Below are 27,323 nucleotides of genomic sequence, written 5' to 3' on the forward strand. Positions count from 1 at the left end.
ATTCGATATTTTTTTCCACTGGAACTAGTAAATATTTTTTCTATGACAAGATCCACAACTTGGAGTAGAAATGGTAATATTTAAAGATGAGAGAGACCCAGACCAGATCCTTGCTCCTTTTTTGGCTGTATATTCTGCATGGAAACAGGAAACTAACCATTATTATTAATGTGCTTTTTGAGTCCAGACTTGGAGCTGGGCACAGATGTTTACAGTATAATTCTAAAGAAGAGCTTGGGTCCTCAGAAGTGTTAGGAATGAATGTCTAGAATGTTTCAGTAGTTCTCATGAGAGGTGATTTTGTGCCCACCCACCTCAGGACATTTGCCTATGTTAAGAGATATTTTTGACTGGCACAACTGAAGGGTGCTCCAGGGGTAGAGGCCAGGGGTACTGCCCAACATCTCACAATGCACAGAGCAGCCTCCACAGCAAAGAATTATCTGGCCACAAATGTCAATACTGCCAAGGCACCAAGAGATTCTCTATGATTGGAGAATATTTCTACTTCTGAGTGTGGTTGACATTTCAATAGCTATCACCAGAAGCCTCTGTAGAGGCTAGAGCCTGTCCTCCATGAAGGGAAGTCAAGCCACACTATGGTAAATAACCACACAGTCTTGTTTTCAGAAGGCAATCTCCCCGCATTAGTGCAGGGATGTCACATAGCTGTCAATCAATCCTTAGATGTCCATGAATCAGTTGTAGAGAACACAAAACACCCTCTGAAAAAGTGATTTTTAATTACAGCTTTGATATTGGGACCTGGACCTGAAAGCCAACTGTATCCTCATGACCTGCAGCTTTGGAAGACGGGGCGAGCTGCCCTATGAGTGCCCTGTGATCTGAATGCAGGGGAGCCTTCACTGGGTCACAGGTGAAAAGTCAGCCAGAAATCAGGAATTGCAGTCACCCCGTAATATCACGCTGTGTCTGTGTCTGTGGCTGTGTAATCCCAAATGTCTGAATGATAGTAGCACATTGAGTGAATGTCAAGGTATTTCTAAATATCTAGGTACTTGACATTTTTGACCAAAAAACAAAACAAAACAAAAAAGGAACTGATTTCCATTATATTTTACAATGTATGTTTTTTTGCTATATAACTAAAGCAGAACAGAAGGAAATTTGGTAAATTTAAGACAACGTCCAGATTCACCGTATTGAACATGGGAAAATTCGTAAATAGGACCCAGCTACGGAAGCATAATTGATCTGGAAGCAGGAGGTCATCCCAATGAAATTAGGTGCCTCAGGTGTGTTGATGTGCCTTCGTAGTTATGTAAGTGTTTGCATTAACTTTAGATTCAAATCTAAAATATTAAAGAAATAAAATTGTCAGATATGATGGTATTTATATTTTATTTTGCCTTGCATAGCAGAGCAAGATGGTGTGTGTGTGTGTGTGTGTGTGTGTGTGTGTGTGTGTGTGTGTGACTGTTTTTATAAGGACTTAGTATTCTCTGTAAATGTGTACTCTTGGGAGCTACTCCAAGTCCAAGTGCTGGCTCCTCACAAAGGTCTTAACTTGTTCATTGCCCATCCCCTAACCACCCTGTATGAGGTTTCATGCCCCCATCATTCTGTGGCTCTGCCCCTTTATGAGCATCACTGCTTTCTCACCTCTTCTCCTGGGACAAGTGAAGGAGGAAGAAGCCTGGGATAGAGCTAGGCCCTCAGGAGGACTGTTGGGTGACAAAATGTGCAGGAAAATGGAACGGTTCCTGGAGGAGGAAGGGCATTGCCAGGAAAGAGGGCAGGGCCCTCAGGTCCCATCTGAGAGAACAGGCAGTGAGCAGGAATGGGATACAGAGCAGAAGGCCTCAGGTCTCAGGCCAAACCAGCAGGGCATTGTGGGTTTACATTTAGAAATAGATGCCTGTAAAGAGCCTTTGAGGGCCTCTGTAGCTGAGCCTTCAGTAGGCACAGCTATGAGTGGCCATGGGAACCCCTGCATTATCAGTATTATCCAGTTCCTTTCTGCTTCTGCATTTGTCACTGAGGGACACCACCTCCTTCCCAAGACTCTTCCTGTCTACCCACAGGCCCCTGGAACAGTGTTGACAGCCTGCTCATCAGCTTCTTTCTCAAGGCATCTTTCTCTTTCTCCTTTGTGGGCTGCCTTTGCTTATTTTTTCTCCTCCTAAATATAATTGATATTTTACCACCTCCTTTTCTATGATTTTTTTCTTAAAGATTATATCTGATATCAAAAACTACCTCTATGGAAGGCTTCCTTAGAAAACTGATGTATGGGGCCCCCAGGGTGGCTCAGTTGGTTAAGCATCCGACTTTGGCTCAGGTCATGATCTTGTGGTCCATGAGTCTGAGCCCCATGTTGGGCTCTGTGTTGACAGCTCAGAGCCTGGAACCTGCTTTGGTTTCTGTGTCTCCCTCTCTCTCTGCTCCTCCCCTGCTCATGCTCTCTTTCTCAAAAAAATAAACATTTAAAAAAAATTAAAAAAAAAAAAACAAAGAAAGAAAACTGAAGTATGTATTAGCTCAGAGAATGGGCCTGCTTTGTTAGAGAAGTGAAGGGAGGAGCATTTGGGGAGGAGGGACGGCAGGTACAAAGGCCCTAACGCAGGAGGGCAAACACTGATTCTGAAGAACTCAAAGAAGGCCATCATGTATGCATTTGTTCCAACTCATGAAGGAAGGGACACATCATGTTCAATATATTCTGCTGAATAAGAAGGCCAAGGAATTTTTGCACTTAGTCATTCCATAGAAATATTTAAGCACTTACTAAGTACCACTCACTATACTAGGTTCTGGGGGTATAAATATGAGTATGTTACATCCTGTGTCTCTAGGGAGCTCCAACAAATAATAAAGAAACTAAGGTGAACAATTGCAGTTACATGCAATGAGCACTTTGATATAGGTGTGGCCAAAGGCTATGGGGATAGCAAGAAAATTATTAATTCACTCAAGGGCTGAATTATCTTGAAAATTAATCTATGTTCTATACATCATCACCAAATGATACCAAATAAATGGTTATTGAGTTTAATCATGAAGCAAACCAGAAAATCTAAATTCTGACAGATATCAAAAGGCAATAGAATTGTTTAAAGGATGTCAAAGTGGGGCGTCTGGGTGGCTTAGTCAGTTAAGCATCTGACTTCAAGTCAGGTCATGATCTCACAGCTCATGGCTTCGAGCCCCACATCGGGCTCTGTGCTGACAGCTCAGAGCCTGGAGCCTACTTCAGATTCTGTGTCTCCCTCTCCTCTGCCCCTTCCCTGCTCACACTCTGTCTCTGTCTCCTTCAAAAATAAATAAACATTAAAAAAATATTAAAAAAAAATAAAGGAAGTCAAAGTATACAATCCTACCTCAAAACTTCTCTAGGCTTGGGCAACCATTCAAATAACTAAAGTTGAGCATAATTGAATTTTAGAATGTGTACTTGAGACAAAAAATAAATAAATAAAGGAAACACTGAATTAGACCTGACTGTATACACAGGTCAGGATCAGATAGAAAAGGAGAGAAAGGCAACATAAATTTAAAATTGCTCTTTTGTTGAGATCCAACTAAAAGACTCATGCTTAGAAAGATTTGACGGCAAATACTAAGATTTGCCTTTTCATTTCACTGTAGATTATAATAAGATTATCAATAAATAAAATGCAGAGATTTGGACCTTTGCATTAGTTCTGCCAAGGATCAGCTGTGTGAAAACCGAGTCACAAGGTTTCTCTGAGTTTCAGTCTCCATATTATGAAATAGAACAATTTCATCAGTAGCATCCAATGATTGTAAAATAGTCTTTCCAGAACAATCAAACACTGCTATATTATTTTCACTGATTCGATACTGGCTAACTGTAACTGCAAAAACTAAGGAAAATACAAAGTATTTTACCAATTATATTTGCCAGACTGGAATGCATCCAATTTTTACAAACAGACTCTGAATTTACCCAAGATAAGTTGGCAAATGTATAATGCCTGATAATTATGAGGGTATATGAAACCCAAGAGTACATATGGGGTCTGGTGAAGACTAGATAGCCTCACTAACTAGGAAACACTCACTTTTCAGTCAGATAAAACCCTTCTCACGATATCGATGGCCCTTCTCTTGGATAAGGGAACCATAAAAAAAAATCACCCAAATATAATGTCAGATACCATTGTATGTTACTATGAATGTAAATGAAATGTGTATAAGCTGTTTCTTTGTAGGACAGCCTTCCTCCCGTCTTGGTCATGTTTGCTAAAATGTTTGATAAAGCTGCTTAAAGTGAATAGGGAGTTACAATATGTGAGCCAAGGGGAGTGTGATCATTTAAAACAAAAAAAAAAATTGGAATATGGTTTTGTCATTAGATCCAAAAATGACACAGTAATTATATGCAGTGCTACATAATGATTCTAACTGTAATTGCAGTATAATTTTTGGGGCATGCACGTACACTCCACCTCCATCATAATTATTATGTTTAGATCATGTCACCTTGTGTTTCAAGTTCTCCGCTAATTCCCTGAGCTACAGACTCTTCAAATATGTAGATTCATTTAAACATATATAGCACCCATGATACCTATCCGATCATCACAGGACCTGAACATATACATGAGTTATCAACAGAACACTAATAGCTATGCAAACACCTAATGTTGTGGAAAGTCAACCCTGTTCTACTCTGCTACTTCTTGGTCAATTTTACAAAAGTAAGAATGTCAGGGAAGGGATACCTTTTTTGCAACTTTTTGTGAGACAGAATAGTTTATACACTTTCCTATGTCATCTCGTCTCTTATCAGTGAAAAGGTCCATGTCACACAATGCAAAATGCTTTGACAAATGGAAGCGCCTTTTGCAGTTATTAATGGGAAGGAACATTCACACCGCTCGTTCTCAAGGCCAAAAGCCAGAGCCCTTTTAAGCACAAGCGACTATGATGGATAAGCATGGCTGTATGACAGCTTATCTCGTTTGCTATTCAGACCCCACTTCCACTCCATAAAGTGTCATGTTAATTGTGTGATATAAGCAAATGCTACATCCTTTGACAAACTTAAAATTATAAGGCATATAATTTGCAATGGTTAATTTTATGCATTAATGTGGTTAAACTACCCATAATGGGGGTGGGCCTCATCTAATCAGTTGAAGGCCTTAAGAATAAAGACTGAGGTTACCTAAAGAAAAACTTCTACCAGAGTTTCTAGGCTTCAGATTCAAGACTACAACAGCAACTCTTATCCAGCCTGAAATCTTGCCCTATAGATTTTAGACTTGCCAGCCTCCACAATCACATAAGCCCATTCTTTAAAATCTCTCCATCAATCCATCCATCCATCATTCTCTCTTCCCAACCCCACCCCTACCTATATATCTCCTATTGATTCTCTGGGGACTACTAATATAAGTTTATTCAGAAAAGTAAATATGCTGCTTACTGTCTTTGAAAAAAAAAACAAATATTTTTGTCTTTATTTATGACATTGGTAAATAACGAACCAATTCTTAGTTTTAAGATTACAAGAAACACCCTTTGTTAAAAACTTCATGAAACCAGCTGAGAATCAAGTTGACATATTGAGCTTTTGTACTTTGTATAAAACTACATTTAAGTATATATGATATATTTTCCATACCAACTAAGTTTGTGTACCTTCCATAGGACAAAGAGGATGTAAATACCAAGGAACTCGGTAATCACGACTCTCAGTTAATGACATCTGACTATTCTTCGTTGAGATATCACATATAAGGAAGTCCAGTCATTTTGCAGGAAACCAGTAGCATAATCATATTCTTATGTGTAACAATTACAAAAACAATGTTTTTAAAGCAGGGTGTGGATTATAATATCTCCCATTATAAGACTAGCTTTAGGTTTGTTAAACCTACTAGAAGCAGTTATTCCTAATAAACATCATTATTTCCACACCAGAAGACACACTTAAAAAAAAAATCTTTATAAGCAGCAAGTAAGCTACAATGGCTTTACTTTTAACTCTGAGCTATATTCTATTAGAGTTATAAATATTGTATTAAAAATGGTATTTTATTATTTATATATAACAGATTGATTCCAGAGAAAATGTTGAAATGATATATGTTCAATTAGTTTTTTTTCAGAAAAGCAAGTCTTTCTTGGAGGCATTCTCTAGACAAAGGTACTTACTAACAGCAGAGTCATAGGAGGTTGAATTGTGTTCCCCTCTCGTGAAGGGATATGGTGACAGGTAGGCGTGCATGCAGTTCTTGGACGGTGGCTGATTGGCTAGGAAGGAGAGCAAATGGTGATAGTTGTTATTGAGATGCTGAGTGAAGACTTCCTAACAAGAGACATATAGGACCTGGGATACACAAGCTAAATAAACTGTGGGTGGGAGCAACAGATTCAGAGAACTGATGAGTGAGGTGGGGGGAACTCACATCAAGCAGCTCAGGGGACCTGGAAAGTAGATTCATCCAAAACATCTAATTCATGACATAGTTCAATGCTGGGAATGCCCCTAATATCACCTTAAGATTAAAGGCACTACACTTCATTTATTTTCACAGCCATATTCTCCAGTTCCCAACATGATGCCTAGCACACAGTATTCAAAAAGTAATTGTTTTAAAACTCTAATAAACTTAGATTTACCCATTGTCAGCTCTGATTAATATAAAATGTATCCTATATTCTATTTTTAGGGAAAAGCTGGAAATGATAGGTCATATAAGCTAATAATTTAAATGCATTTTTAGTATTCGGAGAAAACACAAGAAGAAAACTTTTTTTTTTTTAATTTTTTTTCAACGTTTATTTATTTTTGGGACAGAGAGAGACAGAGCCTGAACGGGCAAGGGGCCGAGAGAGAGGGAGACACAGAATCGGAAACAGGCTCCAGGCTCTGAGCCATCAGCCCAGAGCCCGACGCGGGGCTCGAACTCACAGACCGCGAGATCGTGACCTGGCTGAAGTCAGACGCTTAACCGACTGCGCCACCCAGGCGCCCCAAGAAGAAAACTTTTATGTTGTTGGAAAACTTGAAGCTTTCACTCCTTTAAGGAGGAGTGAAATATTCTTTCTTTCTCTAAGTCCTTGGCAAAATCTTCCTCTTGCACAGTCTGACTTACTCTGCCAGAGTCTGAATGCTTTTCATTGGCAGATTCCATGCTCATTCTCCTCTCCAAAAGGACTACAAGATAGCCTACCAACTATTTCTTGCAAAATTCCATTTCATCATTACTTTGTTCCTTTCACATATGCCAACTTGCTGTCAGCTTGCTTACGTCTTCCAAGATCTCATCTCTTTATTATATATTATTTTATCATATAATCTTGACTAGTGTGTAAATGCCATACTTTGATATATCACAGGAGTACTGGATAAGGAGACTAATAATTTCAACCTACAATAACCTTGAGGGTAATAAATAGTTCTTTTATTGTTGAATGCAATAAGATAAAAGCTAGTTATTTTCAATGAATTTACTTTCAGAGATTAATATAATATAGGAAATACAGTGAAAAGAATGTACTGTATTTTTAAGAAGCTATTCTACATCAAAAAGGAACTCTCAAGTTTCTATGAGAGAACACAGACATCAGAAGCCAGGCATTTCTTGATAATTCCCACTACCTTGGTTAAAGCCCAAACAGTGTGCTTTCATCCACCGCTGCTGGTAAGTAAGTTTCATTATAAAAAACAAAACAAAACAAAAAAAAAGATATTTTTTAACTTTAAAGCCACCAATATAAAATATCTGATCTCTATATCTTAATTTTTAAGTTTGACATTTAAAGGGTTGATAGCCAAAAATAAAACTAATTTATTTGCAACACAGCAATAACAGACACAGCAATAATAGACAAGAAAAATACTATAGTTAATACCTAGTTTTTTGTTGTTGTTAGGGTGAGTGTATTTTAAATATGAGCAAGGAAACAGAAGATAATTCAGTTTTGCCATAAATATTCAGACCCCTATTTTAGGTTAGAAAATAAAATAATTATTCATATAGCCATTTCTACTTACTGAAAAAGAATCACTTCATGAATCTTTTGAAGACATTCTATCAGGATTCTACAGTTAAGAATCCAATCCTATCTTGTAAGTGATCTATACTAAATAAGAAGCTGCTCATTCTTATTTTAATGACGAGGGGAAATAAAGCTAAATTGCACTTACTGTACCAGAACTTCCAGATACTGGAATCATTCTCTTCCGCAATCCCATTAAACCAACATCTCCAGAAGAATCCTTCATGGTGGAAAGTGACATTCTCTATCTGTACAGAACACAAAGAAAGTAATTTGCCATCAACACAAAGCACATAACCTAAATTATCACATCCAGGAAAATATTACAACAATGGGTTTTATCCCAAATAATGATGGTCAGTAGCTTGCTACCTATCTCTTCTGTGAAGAAATAGGCACTCCACCACTATTCTCTGATTTCAAGAGGATACATAAGGCTACCCTCATCCCTACCAAGTACATCAGTATTTGGAAGAAGAAACGCACATTCTGTTCACCTGAACACTTCCCCACTTCAGTTGCAAGAAGCCAGTAATCCGATCCAAAAGCCACCAAAAAGAGTAAAACCCCCAAAGCACCAAAGAGAGCCCCAAAGAAGATGGCAATATTTAGTCTCATCTTCAAGCCACTGGTTTCCCTTTAAATAAACTTAGAAATTAAAAAAAATAGCAGACACGTAGCTTCTCAATTAAAAAAAAAATAAGAAAAATAAGAAAGATTTTTCGAGTAGGCAGGATCTTCTTTAGAAGCCTCTCCTAGCTCATGTTTTGGTGACTTCTCACTCGCACCCAGTGGGTGGATTTGTATTCCCTTTGCTCTCCCCTGGAGGGACTCCAGCCCAGCAGCTGAGAATGGCCAGCTATTTTAGGATACTGATTGAGGAGCTGTCTCTCTCCCGTGGGGATCAAAAAATAGCTGACCTTCCCCTGACTGTAGAGAGGAATATCAGGGGCTGGCTAGAATGACCATTTTTGCTGTTGGGTAATCCATAGAAGTGGAAAGAAGATGAAGTGGTATGAAGTCATTGGCAGTATTGGCCCAAAGTCTTAAGTGTCTGAACAAGCTCCTCAGTCTAGAATGACCATTACAACACCAAAGCCAAAGACACTTAAGACTCTCTTTGAAGACAGATAAAGAACAGCTATAAGGAACCACAAAGAGTTTTCTTGGATATAATTAAAGTTGTAATTAATTTCTTAATTCCTTTTGGATACTTTAGGGATACAAAATAATCTGCGGGTCAAGTGGTCTAACGTATCATGGAGTACAGCTCAAGTGTATAACCTAGACATTCAGATGTATACTTAAAAGATCAAGAAAAAAGTAACATAGGCTATTTAAAGTACAAAAAAGTACCTTCATGCTACCCACACTATTGACATAAAAACAGCACTTTCTACAGCAGCTCCAATATCTTGTACAAGTTACTCCAAATAACCATCCCTAAAGTGAACCGAAGAAAAACAGAGTCCCAAAGTATATTGTTGTCTGGATTAAGATGAAAGAATCTGGTCTACTCTTTATTTTTGTTTCCTTCGTTTTAAATGTTCAACTTCGTCAAAACATCCTGGATTCTGATACAAACCACCTCATGAATCTATACTTTCTCCATGCCTTATCTCTATTGTTGTTTTCTTTTCATGTCTGAGTATACAAGAGAGTATTTTTAAGTACTTGTGTAGCATTTTAAACTTTGTACTCTCTCTATGGCTACTGTTTTTGGTTTTTCCTTCTAAATATATATTCTCAACAATAATGTGAGTTAGTGCATCTTCTGAAGAGGCATCAGCTCTACCAGCTTCCTTCACCACTTCTGCTTGGTATGGGACAGATCCTTAAATACAGATTCACGGAGGGCAAAAGATGACTCTTCAGTAGGGAGGCAGGGCCTTCGCCAGTTCTGGCTATATGTAGTCAGAGGTACCCGAAGGTCATGAATGGAATTCTAGGTCACAGAATCAGTGGCTGCGAGGGCTAAATGGAATTCAACAGAACACCTCAGCTGATTCCTTATCTAATGCTCAAATCTCTTTTGTAAGAACCCCCACGGCATGGAGCCATGCCATCTCTAGCCTGCTGTCTTGAAAGACATCAGGAAGGTCCACACAGCCCAACCTTAAGTTCTGCCAAAAGCTGTTTTCCTAAAGTTTCCAGTATTAATCCTATTTGGTCCTCTGAGATTGCATAGCACAGGTGTGCAATCTTCTGTCATGTGACAGAATTTCCTGGTATTTTTCTGATGAAGAAGCAGTCATCTCAAGCCTCCTCAAACCAGAACTGCTACTGGACCCCTAACTTGAGGTCTTTTTCTTCTAAACTAAACATCCTATTCTTTTAAACATCCCTTAGGTTGGCACAACTCCAAATTTCCCTGTTATTCTGGTTCTTTGCTACAATCTTCAAGGATTTGATTGAAGTGAGGCATAGTATAATCTTCTGCATAGAGCCTAGCACCTGAATACCACCACCTTTCTGATTTGGAGGCTGTGATAAGCAGAATAATAGTCTCCCAAAGATGTCCACACCCTAATCCTAACTGTAATCACATAATCTGTGAATAGGTTATGTGGCAATATCCTGGATTACACAGGTAGGCCCAATCTAATCACATGAACCCTTTAAAGTAGAGAATCTCTTCTAACAGAGTAGGCAGAGAAAGGAATGTGGCAAGAAAAAGAGTCAAAGAGTTGCTGGTTTGAAGGGGTCACAAGCCAAGTAATGTGGCTGGCCTCTAGTGCCTGGAAGAGGAAAGAACAGATTCCCCCTGGGCCCCTCCCCCACTAAGGAAGAAACATAGCTTTACCAACACCTTGATTTAGGAGGTTTCTGACCTCTGGAACTGTAGGGATAGTAAATTTGTATTCTTTTAAGCCACCAATTTTTTATTCATTTGTTGCAGCAACAATAAGAGACTAATACAGATGCTGTTCGGTAATTAATGCAATACCAGATCAAATTAAGGGTTTTGGGGGAGTGGGGGGAGAAAATACATATTGAAGAAGTGCTTATTGAGAACTTGTGAGGGCCCAGGCATTTTGCCAGACATTAAGGTTACAGTACATAGGCCCTGACCTTGAGGAATTCATGCCCTAGTGGGAAAAAATAAATGATTCATTAGAATGAAGTACATAGAGGTTTAATAATGAGCTTTGGGCCAACCTGGACACATTCTCCTCCTTCCCAGCCCACCCCTCTCCCAGCGTCAGTGTGGTTGTGTAGTTGTGGTTGTGTAGTTGTGGTCGTAGACACCAACACTGCTCTTTGGAGAGGAGGAGGAATTTCTTCATGAAGATTTTATTTATTTTATTTATATCCCAAAGATTTATGGTAAACATCCATGCATCAATACTAAATCTTTAACACACACACATTAACAAACATACACACATACAAACAACTAGATTTTTTTAAGTAAGCAGGAAGGAGTGTGGAACTTTGTCATTGTTATAATTCATCTCAATTTTGGTCTTTGTCACACACAAAAATCATCTTTCTGGATTAGGTCCATCAACTAATGACATTTTCTCACCATTTCTGGTTTATCCAAAAATGCATAAGCATCATTATAAAAATGTGTGTTTATTAAATCAGTTATGAGTAAGCAATCTAATTATTTCCACCATTCATTTGTGTGCATCTATTTGATATCACAGAGTACTTTTCACGTCATGAAACTAAACTGCTTTAGCTCCATTATCCCCAGTGCTTATCACAGTGCTTGACATGCAACAGGCACTAAAATAAAATAAAAATCAATTTGTATTAGGACACTTGGCTGAGATACAAGTCCATGACCTTCTGAGCCATCCAACTGGTAATCCGTCCCAGAAGAAAGCACCCTGATCTGGCATGGCCTGTTCTTTGTGAAACCTGGAGGGATGGATTTTAGTGGGGTGTGTGTTTCCTCTTTTTGAGAATCTCCATTAGACTCTTACTGATAAATGCAATGAAACTTACTCTCCATGGGTCAAAACGTGTTTCCTTTCTTTAGAAAACCGGACCATTTGTTGGGGCGCCTGGGTGGCGCAGTCGGTTGAGCGTCCGACTTCAGCCAGGTCACGATCTCGCAGTCCGTGAGTTCGAGCCCCGCATCAGGCTCTGGGCTGATGGCTCGGAGCCTGGAGCCTGCTTCCGATTCTGTGTCTCCCTCTCTCTCTGCCCCTCCCCCGTTCATGCTCTGTCTCTCTCTGTCCCAAAAATAAATAAAAAACGTTGAAAAAAAAAAAATTAAAAAAAAAAAAAAAAAGAAAACCGGACCATTTGCTTGTCATTTGCCACTCCCCTAATTTTGCATGATTCTTAAAATATTTCCAAATACTTTTTTTAAGTTTATTTATTTTGAGAGAGAGCATGAGCTGTGGAGGGGCAGAGAATCCCAAGCAGGCTCTGTGCTGTCAGTGCAGAGCCCAACATGGGGCTTGAACTCACAAACCACAAGATTGTGACCTGAGCCCAAATCAAGAGCCGGAGGCTTAACCGACTGAGCCACCCAGGCACCCCGTGCAGCTTCCTCAGGTTCTTTCAGCAGCCTGAACAATTGTCCATGCACCAGGAAGACGCCTAAAAAGCTGCTGGGTTCTTATCATCTCCACGGATTTGGGCAGAGGGCCTCTTTTTCCCTTCACACTCTTTTCTGGTGAAAGGCCAAAAGATGAGGAGAAACAGACATACTCAGGCACCAACCCCAACTTGTAATACCCTATAATAAAACCACTCCATTGCCTATCCTTTAGGTGAATATTGAATCTATTTTTATGTTGATATGATTATCACACTGAATCTGCAAGACCACAAACCTAAGCATGGTATCTCAGGTTTGATCCTGTGGGAAAGCTGGATTTTCAAAAATGTGACCTGAGGTCAAAAATAACAGCTGATATCCATGAGCATCTACCAGGTAGCAGAGAGAAACCTAAGCACATTAATCCACTCAACAATCTTGAATACAGGACAACCTTCAGTAGACAGACTATGAAACAACCACTTTCTCTATGGGCGTCCACTCTCTTGAGCAGGAATCTTAGCATCTAAAAGTCTTTTTGGTGGTAGGAGTCAAAGATGGTCTAGGTCACATGAAAGATGGCCAGAGGTAAGCCAAGAGAGATTTGCTTGGAGTCTCACTGCCAAAGGCAATTCTCAATAATTAACGGGTTATGGTTCTACGTTTGGACCCTAGAGGTTACCCCTTTGTTATGATGCTCAATTGTTCTCTGTGCCCCCAAGGCTAAATGAGGAGGCTAGGTGGCTGAGTGCAGACTTAGGACCGGTCCTCCAGAATACAACAAACCTGGACACTAGAGCAGGAGCCAGCTCTCCCCCACTGGCAGTTTTCAGAATGAGGATTTCATTGAATTAAGAAGAGTGGGAATTGTCTTTCATAGAAGACGATTTGTGCTTGGGCAAATCACTCAAATCTCTGAGCTTTGGCTTCCCATATGGAAAAACAGGAACAATGCTTCAGAGGGTAATTGGGGATATTAGGAAAGAGGACGTGTCAAATGAGTCGGTGGAATATCCACATTAGGTTTCTCTTCTATCCTGCCTTTAGCTGAAGACCATTTTTTGACGAAATTTTTAAAAAAAATTTTTTTTTATCAATGTTTTTTATTTATTTTTGGGACAGAGAGAGACAGAGCATGAACGGGGGAGGGGCAGAGAGAGAGGGAGACACAGAATCGGAAACAGGCTCCAGGCTCCAAGCCATCAGCCCAGAGCCTGACGCGGGGCTCGAACTCACAGACCGCGAGATCGTGACCTGGCTGAAGTCGGACGCTTAACCGACTGCGCCACCCAGGCGCCCCCTTTTTTTTTTTTTTAAATGATGAAATTTTTTTTAAAAAAATCATAATACAAGATAAAACTCCCTCTGCTAGCATTCCAGATAGGACTTGGGTTTATTTCAACAGACTAACCTCTCAGCAAGTGCCCCTAGCCCTCCCCACACCCATATACATCATTCTCTCCCCTAGGCCACCTGCAGCATTTTCCCAAATCCTTGCCTATCCTGTTCCCTTCTGATCAGAACTCTCTTCTCTTCCACCTGTCTGATGAACTCTTCCTTAATCCATTCAACAAATACATAGCAAGTCCCTACTCTGTGTTACATGTTCTTGTGGGTGTTGAGTACTAGCAGTGCTCTCCAAGAAGACTGTATTGTACAACCTATAACACTTTCCCGTATTAATTACACTCTTCTCTTCTATAGACACTTTTTGAATCCCTGCGTCTTGGGAAAACTTGGGTCAAGACATGTTTCCTCAATGAACAAATTAATAATGAATAAACAAATAAATGAAAGCCCCCCCATAAAATATGCCCCATTATTCTTCAAAATGTTATCAAGAATGTTAGCCCCTGTATCTACAGTGCCTTCTTATGAAGACCAGGAGGAAATTTCTGAATACTGAAAGAAGTTATGTTTCCATAGACCACTGCTGTTATTTTTAATCTTAGAGACACTATAAATTGTATCCTTTTGATAAATATTTATCAAATGCCTGTTTTAAGGCAGATTGCTGTGTCCCAGAATGATGGTAGTGAATAAAATGTGCTCTCTAACCTCAATGAGCTTATATTCTTATGACACCAAGAGTACTTCTGTCTCCACCCGGGTACCTGGAAAGCTCAGAGACAAATGTACAAAGGTGATGTCCCAGCTTCCCACACCCTTCCCAAGGTGCCTTCCTTAGTTTCCTTCCTGTGTGCCCCCGACTTTCTCTCCCACACACACTTGTTTAACATGTCATTTTATATATGTTTATGTAGGCTGCTTCAAGTACTTTTGAGAACAACATAAAGAATAAACAAGGAAATAAACATAGACACTTTGTGAAATCAGATATTAGAAAACATGATGTAACTGCCCCAGCCAAGAAAGCTGGTCTGGTTTTATTGTTCCATTCGAAAAGCTCCCTGAACTCTTTGGTCATCCCTGCCTTTTTCCTCTCATCCTGATCATTCTACTATCACAATTTCATTTGGAGAGCCTCCTGACTTCGTGGAAATAACTTTCCTTTTAGAGTCTTTGTCACTTAAAGAAATTGACAAAAACCTTTTTAATTTTTTTAATTAAAAAAAAGTTTAAAAATCAACCTTCTAAAATCTAGAGTAAAGGAAGATCATTAGCACTCCAAGTTAGGGTGGTAAGTTTCCTTCTTGTTTTTTACAAGTTAAATAAAACTTGACAACCAAAGACTGGACAACTAAACAATGGAAGGCTTTGATCCACTATTTTGATCCAATGTCTTTTTTTTTTTAAGTTAACTGTGTTTTTTTTCAATTGGTAAATACACTGAAACTTAGCAGAAATCTCAAGTCATGATAATGAGCAAACATTCTTTTTTCTAAGGTCATAATTTCTAATCCTGATACTGTAATACTCTTAATTATCTCAAAATATCTAATTAAAGTAAGCATTTTGAAAACAAAATTAATTCTGGTTCACTTTAGCTTAAAAATATTCAAGAATGACAATACCCACGACCTAAAAATGGTAAACAAATTTGTAAAGAAATATGGGCCTACTTCAGAGATATTGTGAGTTTGGTTCTAGACCATGGCAATGAAATGAACAAATAACACAATAAAGCAAGCTAAATGAACTTTTTGGTTTCCCGGTTCGTATAAAGGTATGTTACACTATACTGTGGTCTTGTAAATGCGCAAGAGCATCATGTCTAAAAATACAATGTACATACCTTAATTAAAAGATACTTCATTGCAGGGTGCTTAGGTGGCTCAGTTGGTTGAGCATTTGACTTCAGCTCAGGTCATGAACTCACAGTTGGCGAGTTCCAGCCCCGCTTCAGATCCTTTGCCCCTCTCTTGCTCTTTCCCCCTCCCCTGCTCACACTCTCTCAAAAATAAATAAAACATTAAAAAAAACATGCTAAGATATGCTGATAATTACCTGAGATTTCACATCGTGGTTATATTTTAAGTGTGTTGGAGGGTCTTGTCCCCATGTTGATGGCTGCTGACTGATCAGGGTGGTTTGCTGAAGGCAATCTCTTAAAATAAGACAACAATAAAGTTTGCCACTGGGATTGATTCTTCCTGTCACAAGTGATTTCTCTGTAGCAGGCGATGCTATTTGATAGTATTTCATCCAGAGTAGAACTTCTTTCAAAACTGGAGTCCAGCTTCTCAAACTGTGGCTGTTGCTTTATCAACTAATTTTATGTGATATTCTAAGTCCTTTGTTGTCATTTCAACCATCTTCACAGTATCTTTACCAGGAGTAGATTCATCTGGAAAAAACAACAAAACAAAACAAAACAAACACTTTCTTAGTTCATCCATAAGAAGCAACTCCTTATCCATCAAAGTTTTATCATGATATCATGATATTGCAAAGTTTTATCATTGATATACAATTCAACTAGAATAATAATGAAAAAGTTTGAAAGATTGTGAGAATTACCAAAATCTGACACAGAGACATGCAGTGAGCAAATATTATTGGAAAAATGGCACCAACAGACTTATTCGATGTAGGGTTGCCACAAAGCACCAATTTGTAAAAAACCACCATGTCGTTAAAGCACAATAAAGAATACTCCAATAAAACAAAGTATGCCTGTATATAAATCAAACTCTCACAAACTTCTATAGACTGAGAATCCATTTTCCAAAAAAAAACTGGAATGGTTTTCTAGAGACTTGGGGTTGAATTCTTTTTTGTCATGGAATAATATAGATCCACAATATTTATCTGCCATTCAAAAACCTCTGAAAACCAAAAGCTGTTGGTAAAACAGACCTAATGGGCATAAGGGTATATATAAATTATAGTGTGAATTTCGCATGTATTTTATTGCAGAAGTATGAATGTGTTTGATTACAGGGCTCCCCAGCTTACAATGGGGGTATTAGGTAATATATAACATATTACTTTTCCAAAATCCCCAGAATTATGACTTCTAAACACATCTGGCCCTAAGGGTTACAGTAAGGGACTGTGGGACCACAGCCCTAAACATAAGACAACAGACCTGAAACATCAATTGCTTCCCTATGATCATTATTGAAACAGATTGTTACTGCCAGTGAAACATTGCCATCTGTCTCTGTGACTCTACTGACCTTTTTAAGTTCTGTTTTTATAATGGTTCTTGGTTCTTGTGTGTGTTCCTCCTGACTACTCTCCCATCCACCAAGATGACAACAGGACCACATCCTGTAGTTTTAAGAGATTATTCACAGGCCTTGTCATCTTACACATAGTATGTAACAACAAATAAACTCACTGGACATTATTAGTGGTTCTGTTTTTGTTTACTGCTACACCCCTACCAGCTTGAGGTAGGTGCTAGGGGGAAAAACTTAACTAACCAAATAAATAAGCCAGCAATCTTATGGAGGTGAACTGAATTGGGTTGAACACTGCCATCTGCTGGCCACAGGTAAAATTTGCATTCTCTGGTCCACTATGGTCAGTGGTGGGAATTTTTATATAATACAAATATTCTATAATACAAATACAAGATTTGCTGTTTTCACAATAGTATTTGATGCTGATCAGCCTTTACTAAGATGGTTCCACCAAAGTACCAAGGCCCTGATGAACAGCCTACACTGAACGCAACTGCAGCAAGATCCATTGCCTCACTCACCTCAATAATTTGGGCAGTTAGTATTCCATTAAATTGAGAGCTACTTACACAAGTAACTCACACAAAGGGGATTATATTACAATGACATCCTTTACTTTGAAAGGGAGTTCACTGTCTAGCTTCATAGAGCTCCATAAGGAACTCTATTAGTGAACTTAAGTGCATCAGCTCCTGAAAGAGGTAAAAAACTGAGAACTTATTTGTTAAAAACCTGCCTTCAACTGCAATAAAAACATAATAAACAATTTCAAAAACAAAACAGTGGACTAAAGGGGAAATATTTTTGATTTGTAAAACTAGAAATCAAACAGATATAACTTATCAGAATGTATCTATTATACAAATATACATCTTAAAGAATTGCTACCTTGAATTTACTCATCCCTTTGTTTCCTTGCAGTTCTCCACATGCCAGAAACCTGTGAATAAAAAGTTTCCCTTCTCCTGTCCCTCAGTTGTGAAAGTGCTTTCCATGAATCTTGTGTGCCATGATTTGAATCTTCATATAGAGAAAGACATGTTTGTCTTGGCTCTGGGGTGTGTTGCCTTGTCCTTCCACACCTTGGCCACTGGTCTTCTTTCTCAGTAAAAATGAAGATGGTCTTTTCATTCCCACTTCAGATGACTTTCCCAAAGCAAGAGGCTCAAATGGGCTCAGCGTCTGCAAGCCAGTTCTGTGCCCCAAAGGAAAGACAATCCAATCCAGGAGTAAGAGAGTGCAGGGTGGGGAGACACATCCATGTGACCTTTGGGCTACCAAGTCTCAAAGAGGAGAAATAGCTGGTGTTGCATTGGTGTGAAAATACAGTCAGAAGCTGTCCAGGGAGAGGCTGCTGTCTGCAGCACTGTTAAAGGTGCTGGTGGTTTCTGCATGGAGGGCTGCACAGACTTCTCTTCATGTTTTGCTCAGCCAAGTCCTTTAAGTTCTGTAGATTTAATTCCATAGGAAGTATGGGGTAAGCACTTGAAAATCAGGACATATCAGGATACTCAAATAACACAACAGCTAAATAACAAAAATGACCACAGTGACAAATTAATAGCACCCAGCACTTACGTAGCGCTGGCTCTGTTCTAAGCACCGTTCTAAGTGCTTATTAACGCATTTAAACTTCACAATAACCCACTGTAATAAGTGCTATGATTTCCCCTATTTTATCAGTAAGGAAACTGAGGCATCTCTCCATGGCAGGGTTTCTTATTATGCTAGTTTGTGTGCCCCCCAAAATTCATATGTTGAATCCTTAACCCCATTGTGACTTTCTTTGGATATAGTACTTGTTAGGATAAAATGAGGTCATAAGGGTGAGACCCTAAAGTGTTACCCCAGAACATAAAACTAAAGCCAGGAGTTAGATGCTCTTTGCAGACTGCAGTTCAATAGCAGTTGTCAAAGAATTATAGCAATGTAAAAAAAAAAAAAAAAAAAAAAAAAAAAAAAAAAAAAAAGGAGTAGGTTCCATTTTCATCTTGGAAATGTAGAAACTGGAAGGAACATTCTGCCACCCTTTCTACAAACAAAAGGTTAGACAAACTTTAAATAAATAGCTTTTCTTGAACCCATGAGAGAATTGAGATCTCAGGTAAACAACTAACCAATCTGTATCTCTTGGGAAAGACACGTGCCTCCAGGAAGAAAAAGGACCCATGCATATATAGTGGATCATGCTGACTGGCATGTAAGTTAGCTACAAATTCCTTATGAATTGCTACAGGCCAAGTGTGGCTAGCATAAAGATCTACCCATACACAGGGGGATTCCTATCAATTTGTTTCCATCAACAAACTCTTCCAGGTATTTCCAAAGACTGGGGAGAATCTCCATCCTCTACTACCTCAGTATTGCCTGAGGCATCAGAAAAGTAGCCACTGCCAAACTCTACTGACAACTCTCCTGTGGAACAAAAGCCTATATCCGAATGGAGAAGAGCAACAAAATTGTCACCTTAGGGCATTAGAGAAAACCCTTTGTAGCTGAGAAAAACAAAAGGGTTTTTTTGTGTGTGTTTTGTGTGTGTGTGTGTGTGTGTGTGTGTGTGTGTGTGTGTGTGTTTTAAGCAAGAAAAAAAAGGAGGCAAAAAGAAAGGAAGGAAAGAAGGAAGCAAAGAAGAAACTTTACCCCAAGAGAGAAGCAGGAGTAAGTAGAGTGTGCAGGATTGATAGAACAGTGAAGATATTCTACATGACAGTATAATGCTGGATACATGCCTTTATGCATTTGTCCAAACCCGCAGACTGTACAACACAAAATGTAAACCATGGGCTTCGTGTGGCCATGATGGGTCAATGCAAGTTCATTGATTACAACAAATATAAACTGTGGCACAGGATACTGATAATAGGGCAGGCTCTGCGTGTGTGGAGGCAGGGGATATGTAGGAACCCTTTATGTTCCATTTATTTTTTCTATTAACCTAAAACTGATCTGAAAAATAAAGTCTATTAAAGAAATCTCTCTCCCTAAGTGAGGAACTAGAATATGTGGTGTCAGGCCTAGCATACAGCAGAATGAAAATGTGAACACTTGTGAAGGCCACACCCCAAGCCTCAGGTTCACAGAGCCTGGCTAAGACATAGTCAGAACATCAGAGAACGCTCCCCTCCCCTGCCAGCCACCCACAAGCTAACACGCGTCCAAGTAGAAATAACAGTGGAATATACCTAGGAATTCCAAGAGAAATATGCTCTCTGAGGGACCGTGCAAAGCTGGCCAAGAGGACAGCAGATATAATAGGAAAACCCTCTAGCAAACTATGTGGAATTTCAGGTAGCTCTAGAGTAGTGTTTCCTAACTTTGGCACTACTGACATTATGTGCTGAATCATTTTTTGTTGTGGGTGCCGTCCTGTGAGGTGCAAGATGTTCAGCATTATCTCTGGTCTCTACTCACCAGAGGCTAGTAGCAACAGTCCCAGGCAGTCCCAAATGTCCCCCAGAAAGCAAAATCATCCTCAGCTGAGAACCCCTGCACTCAAGACCATGAAGTCTATGGTACAGAGAGGGTAACCAGCAAAGTAATTACTGAGGGTAACTGGGCAACAACAAACTTCCAGCTCAGTCAAGCTCCTGACTAGATTAACACACACCTTCACACTGAAGGATCAGCAGAAGGAAAGTTGTGCTCACCTCCAAGTATATAAGCAAAATGCACATATATATTTATATTTATCTCACTAACTAGTGTCCTATACAACATGCCAAGCATTTAACAAAAATACTACAGAACACGTGAAAAGCAAGAAGAAAATGGAGCCTGAGTTCCACTTCCAAAGTGGCAGCTTGAGGAGCTCCATGGACCCATTCCCCAATAACACAAGCATAACTGGTAAAAGCTATTTAAAACACTCAACCATTTACAGTCTGAGGAAATTGTCCTAAAGGACAATTACATAAACCAATGTAGAAACATTTAGTCAAAAATCTACTAAAAATTTGATACAAACAGCAAGAGTTCTTGACATTTGAGACATGGCCCACCCCCTTCCTCCCCTTCTCACAAAATACACAAAAATTTAATTCACTATGGATCAAAGGCCTAAACTGAAGAGCTGAACTATAAAGTTCTTAGAAAAAAAGTGAGCATAAATATTCATAACCATGGATTAGGCAATATCATTTTAGATATTATAACAAAAGCAAAAGCAATTAAGAGACAAAAAATAAACTGGACATCCTCAAAGTTAAAAACTATTGTTCATCAAAGAACACTATCAAGAAAGTGAAAAGACAACCTGTAGAATAGGATATTAATAATACACATATCCATATGGAGATATAATAATAATCCGTATAAGAGATTTACATCTAGAATATATAAGGAACTTTTACAATTCGATGATAAAAAGACAACCCAATTTAAAAATGGACAAAGTACCTGAACAGACATTTCTCCAAACAAGATATGCAAACATCAAAAAGGCACATAAAAAGATGCTCAACAGTGTTGACCATCAGGAAAATGTAAATCCACACAACTACCATCAACTAATAAATGTTTGAGGACACGGAGAAATTAGAACTTCGATCCACTGCAGGTGGTAATATAAAACAATATAGCCACTTTTGAAAACAGTTTGACAGTTCTTCCGATGTTTAAACAGAGTTACCACGAGCAATTCAACTTCAAGAAAAATAGAAACATGTATATACACAAAAATTTGTACACAAATGTTCATAGCAGTATTAAACCTGTATTATCCCCAAATTGGAACAAACCCAAATGTCTATTAATCAATGAATGGATAAATAAAATGTGGTCTATCCACACAATGAATGTTATTGGCATCCATGCTACCATAAGGACAAACCTTGAAATCAATATTAATAGAAGCTAGTCACAATGGAACACATATTGCATAATTCTATTTATTATTAAATGTCCAGAATAGGCAAATACATAGAGGTAGAAAGTAGATTAGTAGTCTCCTGGGGCCTAGGAGGGTTGGGGGTTTGCAGGGTGATGTCTAAGATGTACAGGTTGTCTTTTCAGGATGACTACAATATTCTAAAAGTAGGTTTTGTGTTTTTAAGTTTATGTATTTATTTTCAGAGAGAGAAGGAAGAGCAGCGGAGGAGCAGAAAGAGAGAAGAGAAAGAATCCCAAGCAGGCTCCTTTCTTTCAGTGTGGAGATCGTCCCATGAGCCACTGAGATCATGACATGAGCTGAAATCAAGAGTCAACCTCTTAACCAATTGAGCCACCCAGACATCCCTAACCTAAAATTGATTGTGGTGATGATTGCACTATCCCATGAGTATTCTAAAAGCTCTCTAATTGTAGGTGTTAAATAGGCGAATGGTATAATATGTGAATTACCTTTTAAGAATGCTGTTGTAAAAGAAAAAACAAAGTCTGAAGAGACAAAATAATCATCATAACCAAGCCCAGACGTAACCCAGATGTTGAATCTATCATAATATGGAATTAAAATAACAGATAAATATGTTAAAGATTATAATGGAAAAGGTAGACATTTAAGACTTGATATACATCTTCAGCAGAGATATGTAAACTATAAGACAGAATTGAATGCAAATCTAGACATCAAAACACAGTAGATGAAGATTGCCTTTATCAAATTCATCAGCATATGAAACACAGCCAAGGAAAGAAACATTGAGCTTAAAGACAGATCAATAGAGATTACCCAAGTTGAAACGCAAAAAGAAAAAAGAGAAAAAAATAAAAATAAACAGAACACACCATTCAAAGTCTGATGGGCAGTAATAAATGGGTCTATGTATCACTGGAGTCCCAGCAGTAGAAGACAGAGAATGGGGCAGAAGAAATATTTGAAAAATAATGGCTGAGAATTTTCCTAAATTGGAGATATACCAAACAACAGATCCAAGAAACTCAGAGAATATCAAGCAATATTAATACCAAAATAGAAAAAAAAAATAGACCTACCGTATTCAAACTGCTGAACATAAAAGACAAAGATAAAAATCCTAAAGGCAGCCACAGAAAAGAAGGCAAATTACCCAGAGGTTTAAGAGTTACAACAACTTTTCATTAGAAAACACAAGGGATGAAAAAACATGGAGTGAAATCTTTTAAGTGCTGGAAGAAGAAAAACCCACATGCCATACCAGAATTCTATACTTTTTAGAAGTGAAGGAAAAGGGGCCCCTAGGTGGCTCAGTCGGTTGAGCCTCTGACTCTTGATTTTGGCTCAGGTCATGATTTCACAGTTCTTGAGTTTGAGCCCTACATCTGTTCTGACAGTGCAGAGCTGCTTGGGATTCTCTCTCTTCCCCTCCCCTGCTTGCGCGCTCTCTCTCAAAATAAATAAATACATAAACAAACAAACAAACAAACGAAAGAAAGAAACAAGCAAACAAACACGGGAATGTACTGTGAAATCCATTCAATAGGGTTTCTCAAAAACCTATGAACAGGATTCTAAGGGATGAAGTAAAATTTTAAAGGTGAAACAAACAAACAAACAAGTTCTACTCCTTGAATATGTTCAGAGTTAGACTGGCAACAGGTCTACTTAAAGGGCATTTGGCTAAAAGGTGAAGTATGTGAGAAGTTACCAGAAATCTCCTTGGCTAAATTCCTCAGGGTATGATTGATCTAAAGGTAACAAATGTCAAGAAGCACCTTGAGAATATGTAGGAGATAAATTCAGAAGAGGATCATTTAAAATAAGTAAAGTGATAATGGGGCACCTGGATAGCTGTCAGTTAAGCATCCAACTTCAGCTCAGGTCATGATCTTGCAGTTTGTGGGTTCAAGTCCCACACTGGGCTTTGTACTGACAGTGCTCTCTTTCCCTCTCTCTCTCTCAAAATAATAAACTTTTTAAAAAGTTTAAAAAATAAGTAAAAGGAAGGAAAGTTTTAAAAAGTTTAACAAATAAATAAAAGGAAGGAAAATCAAGCCTTTTCATACAATATAGAGAATTCAGTGCCAGCAGACCTACATTTATAAGAAATGTGAAAGGAAGTTCTTCAAGAAAAGAGAATGTGATATGCATTAGAAAATTGGTTCCAAAGAAAGAAATTAAAATTGTTCTTCCTTTAGTGTCCTAAAATGTTAAGCTTAGATTGATTTTAGATCTTTCTTCTGATACATGCATTGAATGTTATAAATTTCCCTCTGAATGCCACAATTGTTCTATTTCACAATTCTGAGAAGTTGCATTTTTATTTAGTTGAAAATATTTTTTAATATCTTGTAAGACTTCATCTTTGACCCATGTGCTACTTAAAAGTATGTTGTTAGGGGTGCCTGGGTGGCTCAGTTAAGCGTCTCTTAACTTTGGCTCAGATCCTGATCTCAGTTCGTGGGTTTGAGCCATGTCAGGATCTGCGCTGACAGTATGGAGCCTGCTTGGGATTCTCTCTCTCTGCCCCCACTCCCTCGAAATAAATAAATAAACTTAAAAAAATGTATGCTGTTTATTTTCAAGGGTGTTGAAAATCTGGTAATTTTGTTATCAATTTCTAGTTTAAATCCATTGTGCATACTTTTTTATTTTTCTAAAGTTGTTAAGGTATATATTAAGGCCCAGAATGTGGCCTCTTGGTGAATGTCAATGCAAACCTGAGATGAATGGGTATTCTGCAATGCTAGATGAAGTATTTCATAAATGTCAATTAGATTTCCTTGAATGTCGTTGTTGTTCTTTGGTTTTCTGCATTTTTAATATACAGCTCATGTAGGGTTTTTAGTACTTATCCTGCTTGGTGTTCTCTGAGTCTTTTGTGGTATGGTCTCTGTCATCCATTTTGGGAAATTCTAGACCATTGTTACTTCAAATAATAATTCTCTTTCTTCTTCCTCTGGTATTCCAATTATGCATATTACATACTTTTTGAAATTGTCCCAACGGTCTTCAATATTCTGATATATTTTTAAAACTCATTATTTTTTTATCTTTGCTTTTCACTTTGGGCATTTTTTATTGACCTATCTTCAAACTCAAGGATTCTTTCCTGAGCTGAGTTCAGTCTACTGATAAGCACATCAAAGGCAATCTTCATTTCTATTATAATGTTCTTGATTTCTATCATTTCCTTTCAATTCCTTTTTAGAGTTTTCATCTCTGCTTGCATTGTCCCTCTGTTCTTGCATGTTGTCTACTTTCCATAAGAGCCCTTAATGTATTAATCATAGTCACTTTAAGTCCTCTGATAATTATAAGGCCTGTGTCGTATGTGAGCCTAGTTCTGACGCTTGTCTCTTCAGACTGTTCATTCTTGCCCTTTAGCATGCATTTTAAATTTTTGTCAAAAGCCAGGCATGTACGTATTGGGGAATAGAAGCTCAAGTGATTAGGCTTTTAAAGTGAGGTTTTATATTAACGTTGCTAGGAATTAGGCTGTATTTAATGTGTTTATGGCTGTAAGTTCCAGAGGCTTCAGTTTTCTCCAGTTCCCGTGTTTTTTTGTTTTTCCTGCTATATTTGGGTTTCCTTAGAAAGTCCTTAAATAGGGTGTATGTCTTACATGTTTCTCAGTTGTAATGCACTCTTACTGAAGGTTTGTTGATATTTTCATAAGGTGTAGGAGAGGGAAAACATTCTATAACCTTATGATTAAATCTCAATGCTTTAGTGGGTTTGAGTCTTTGGATTATGACTTTTGGAAGCATATGTTGGCCCCCCTTTTTTCCCCCTCCTTTTGTGTGAAATAAAATGTTAGAGGGTGCTAGAGTTGTTTAATTGTCCTTTTTCAAGTCAGATAAGGCTCTGGTAGCTTACCTTAGATAATAAACCTTTGTTATAGACAATGCCCTCAGTGTATTTCAAAATGGTTAATTTTCCTGTGTTAATTTTTAAATTTTCTCCTCTCCCTGCTGAATACAGGGACTTTTCTCAAATCCTCACCATAAAAATCTGGCGTGGAGCTTCTGTTGGTAAATACCATGAGTATGGGTATCCCTGAGACTGGGCCCCCAAGATTTAACTCTCATGCCAGTCAACTGTCAACCTCCAATAATTCATCAAAATTACAATGGAAGTGTTCCTGCGGGTTACTAGTTCCAGCAACTTCTGCTGGTATTAAGCTGACTGTGTCTGTATTAGGCTCTCTCCAGATTCCTAGGTGATGGCTTACCCTGTGACATCAATTTTCAGATGTCTCCATTAAAAGTTATTTGTTTCAATTTCTCCATATTTTTTTTACTTATGGTAAGAATGGAAGTGTCAACTTCCAAGCTCTTTACATGTTGGAGGTGAAACAAGAGTTCTGTGAAATCTTTACATGAATGGAATCCTACATGTATTCCTTTTCATCTTATCTCTTCAGTCAGCATAATTATTTTGAGATTCATCCATACTGTGGTATGAATTCATAGTACCTTATTGCTAAGCAGAACTCTACTGTATGGATTTACCACAATTTGTTTAGCAAGTTCACCTTTTGATGGATAGATTGTTTCCAGTTTGTGGCTACTACAAATAAAGTTTGTATGGACATCTGTGTAAAAAACTCATTTGGATATATGCTCTCATATATACTGTGTAAATATCTCAGAGTATAATTGAAGTATACATGGTAGGTGTATGTTTAACTGTTTAACTTTTTAAAGAAATTGCCCATCTCTTTCCAAAATGGATGTGGCATTTCATATTCCCATTGGAATTATTATTCCATATCCCTCCAACTCTTTTCATCTGTAGCCATTCTAATGGCAAGCAGTTGTGTTTCAATGTAGTATACTACAAATGAGAGTAATATCTTAACAATATTCAGTCTTCCAGTTCATGCTCATGGTCTATCTCTCCATTTATTTAGGTCCATTTTCATATCTCTCAGTGTATAGGTCTTTGTTGGGTATTAAGTTTGATCTTATGCCATTTAAAAATTAAGTTAGCCTATTACCATTTCACAGATGCCAACAAAAGACATGAGACCCCTGCATAAGAGACAAAATACTTTATTACTCATGACGCAACAAACAGCAAAAACACCAGCATGTTTATGCCAATTCTCTTGCTTCCATATTCCAGGAGAGTGATGCAGCAGACCCATATGGATTCCGCACAGATAGTGTTTTTTAATCACAACTCAGAAACACTCAGCTTGTTGGTAAGGACAAAGTAAGCTTTACCTTTGATAAGTGAAAGGACATTACCTCATCTTTCAAGGTTACCAACTGTATAATCAGCTCTGAGAAAATGACACAAATGAAGGAATGGTGGGGCGCCCAGGTGGCCCAGTCAGCTGAGTGTCTGACCTTGGCTCAGGTCATGATCT

The 27,323-nt window shown here is 38.3% G+C and overlaps 1 protein-coding gene across 8 annotated transcripts in view; it reads right to left on the reverse strand.

The window, feature by feature from the left end:
* The window catches only part of TMEM182 (transmembrane protein 182), a 96,646-nt gene that overhangs the window by 63,566 nt on the left and 5,757 nt on the right, over positions 1-27,323 (reverse strand). For 6 of the 8 annotated variants that reach the window (XM_045053992.1, XM_019826965.3, XM_045053991.1 and 3 more), the window contains exons 3-5: positions 15,908-16,247; positions 8,147-8,246; positions 6,148-6,246 (exon numbers count right to left, since the gene is read on the reverse strand). In XM_045053992.1, the coding sequence (XP_044909927.1) occupies positions 6,148-6,246; positions 8,147-8,246; positions 15,908-16,105 (397 nt within the window). In that variant the 5' untranslated portion in view covers positions 16,106-16,247. Of the gene's footprint in view, positions 1-6,147; positions 6,247-8,146; positions 8,247-8,484; positions 8,811-15,907; positions 16,248-17,979; positions 18,539-27,323 lie in introns of those variants that run through there. The other 2 variants (XM_019826964.3, XM_003983881.5) reach the window with 2 other exon arrangements.

The sequence above is a fragment of the Felis catus genome, chromosome A3, assembly GCF_018350175.1.
Source record: "Felis catus isolate Fca126 chromosome A3, F.catus_Fca126_mat1.0, whole genome shotgun sequence".
Classification (NCBI taxonomy): domain Eukaryota; kingdom Metazoa; phylum Chordata; class Mammalia; order Carnivora; family Felidae; genus Felis; species Felis catus.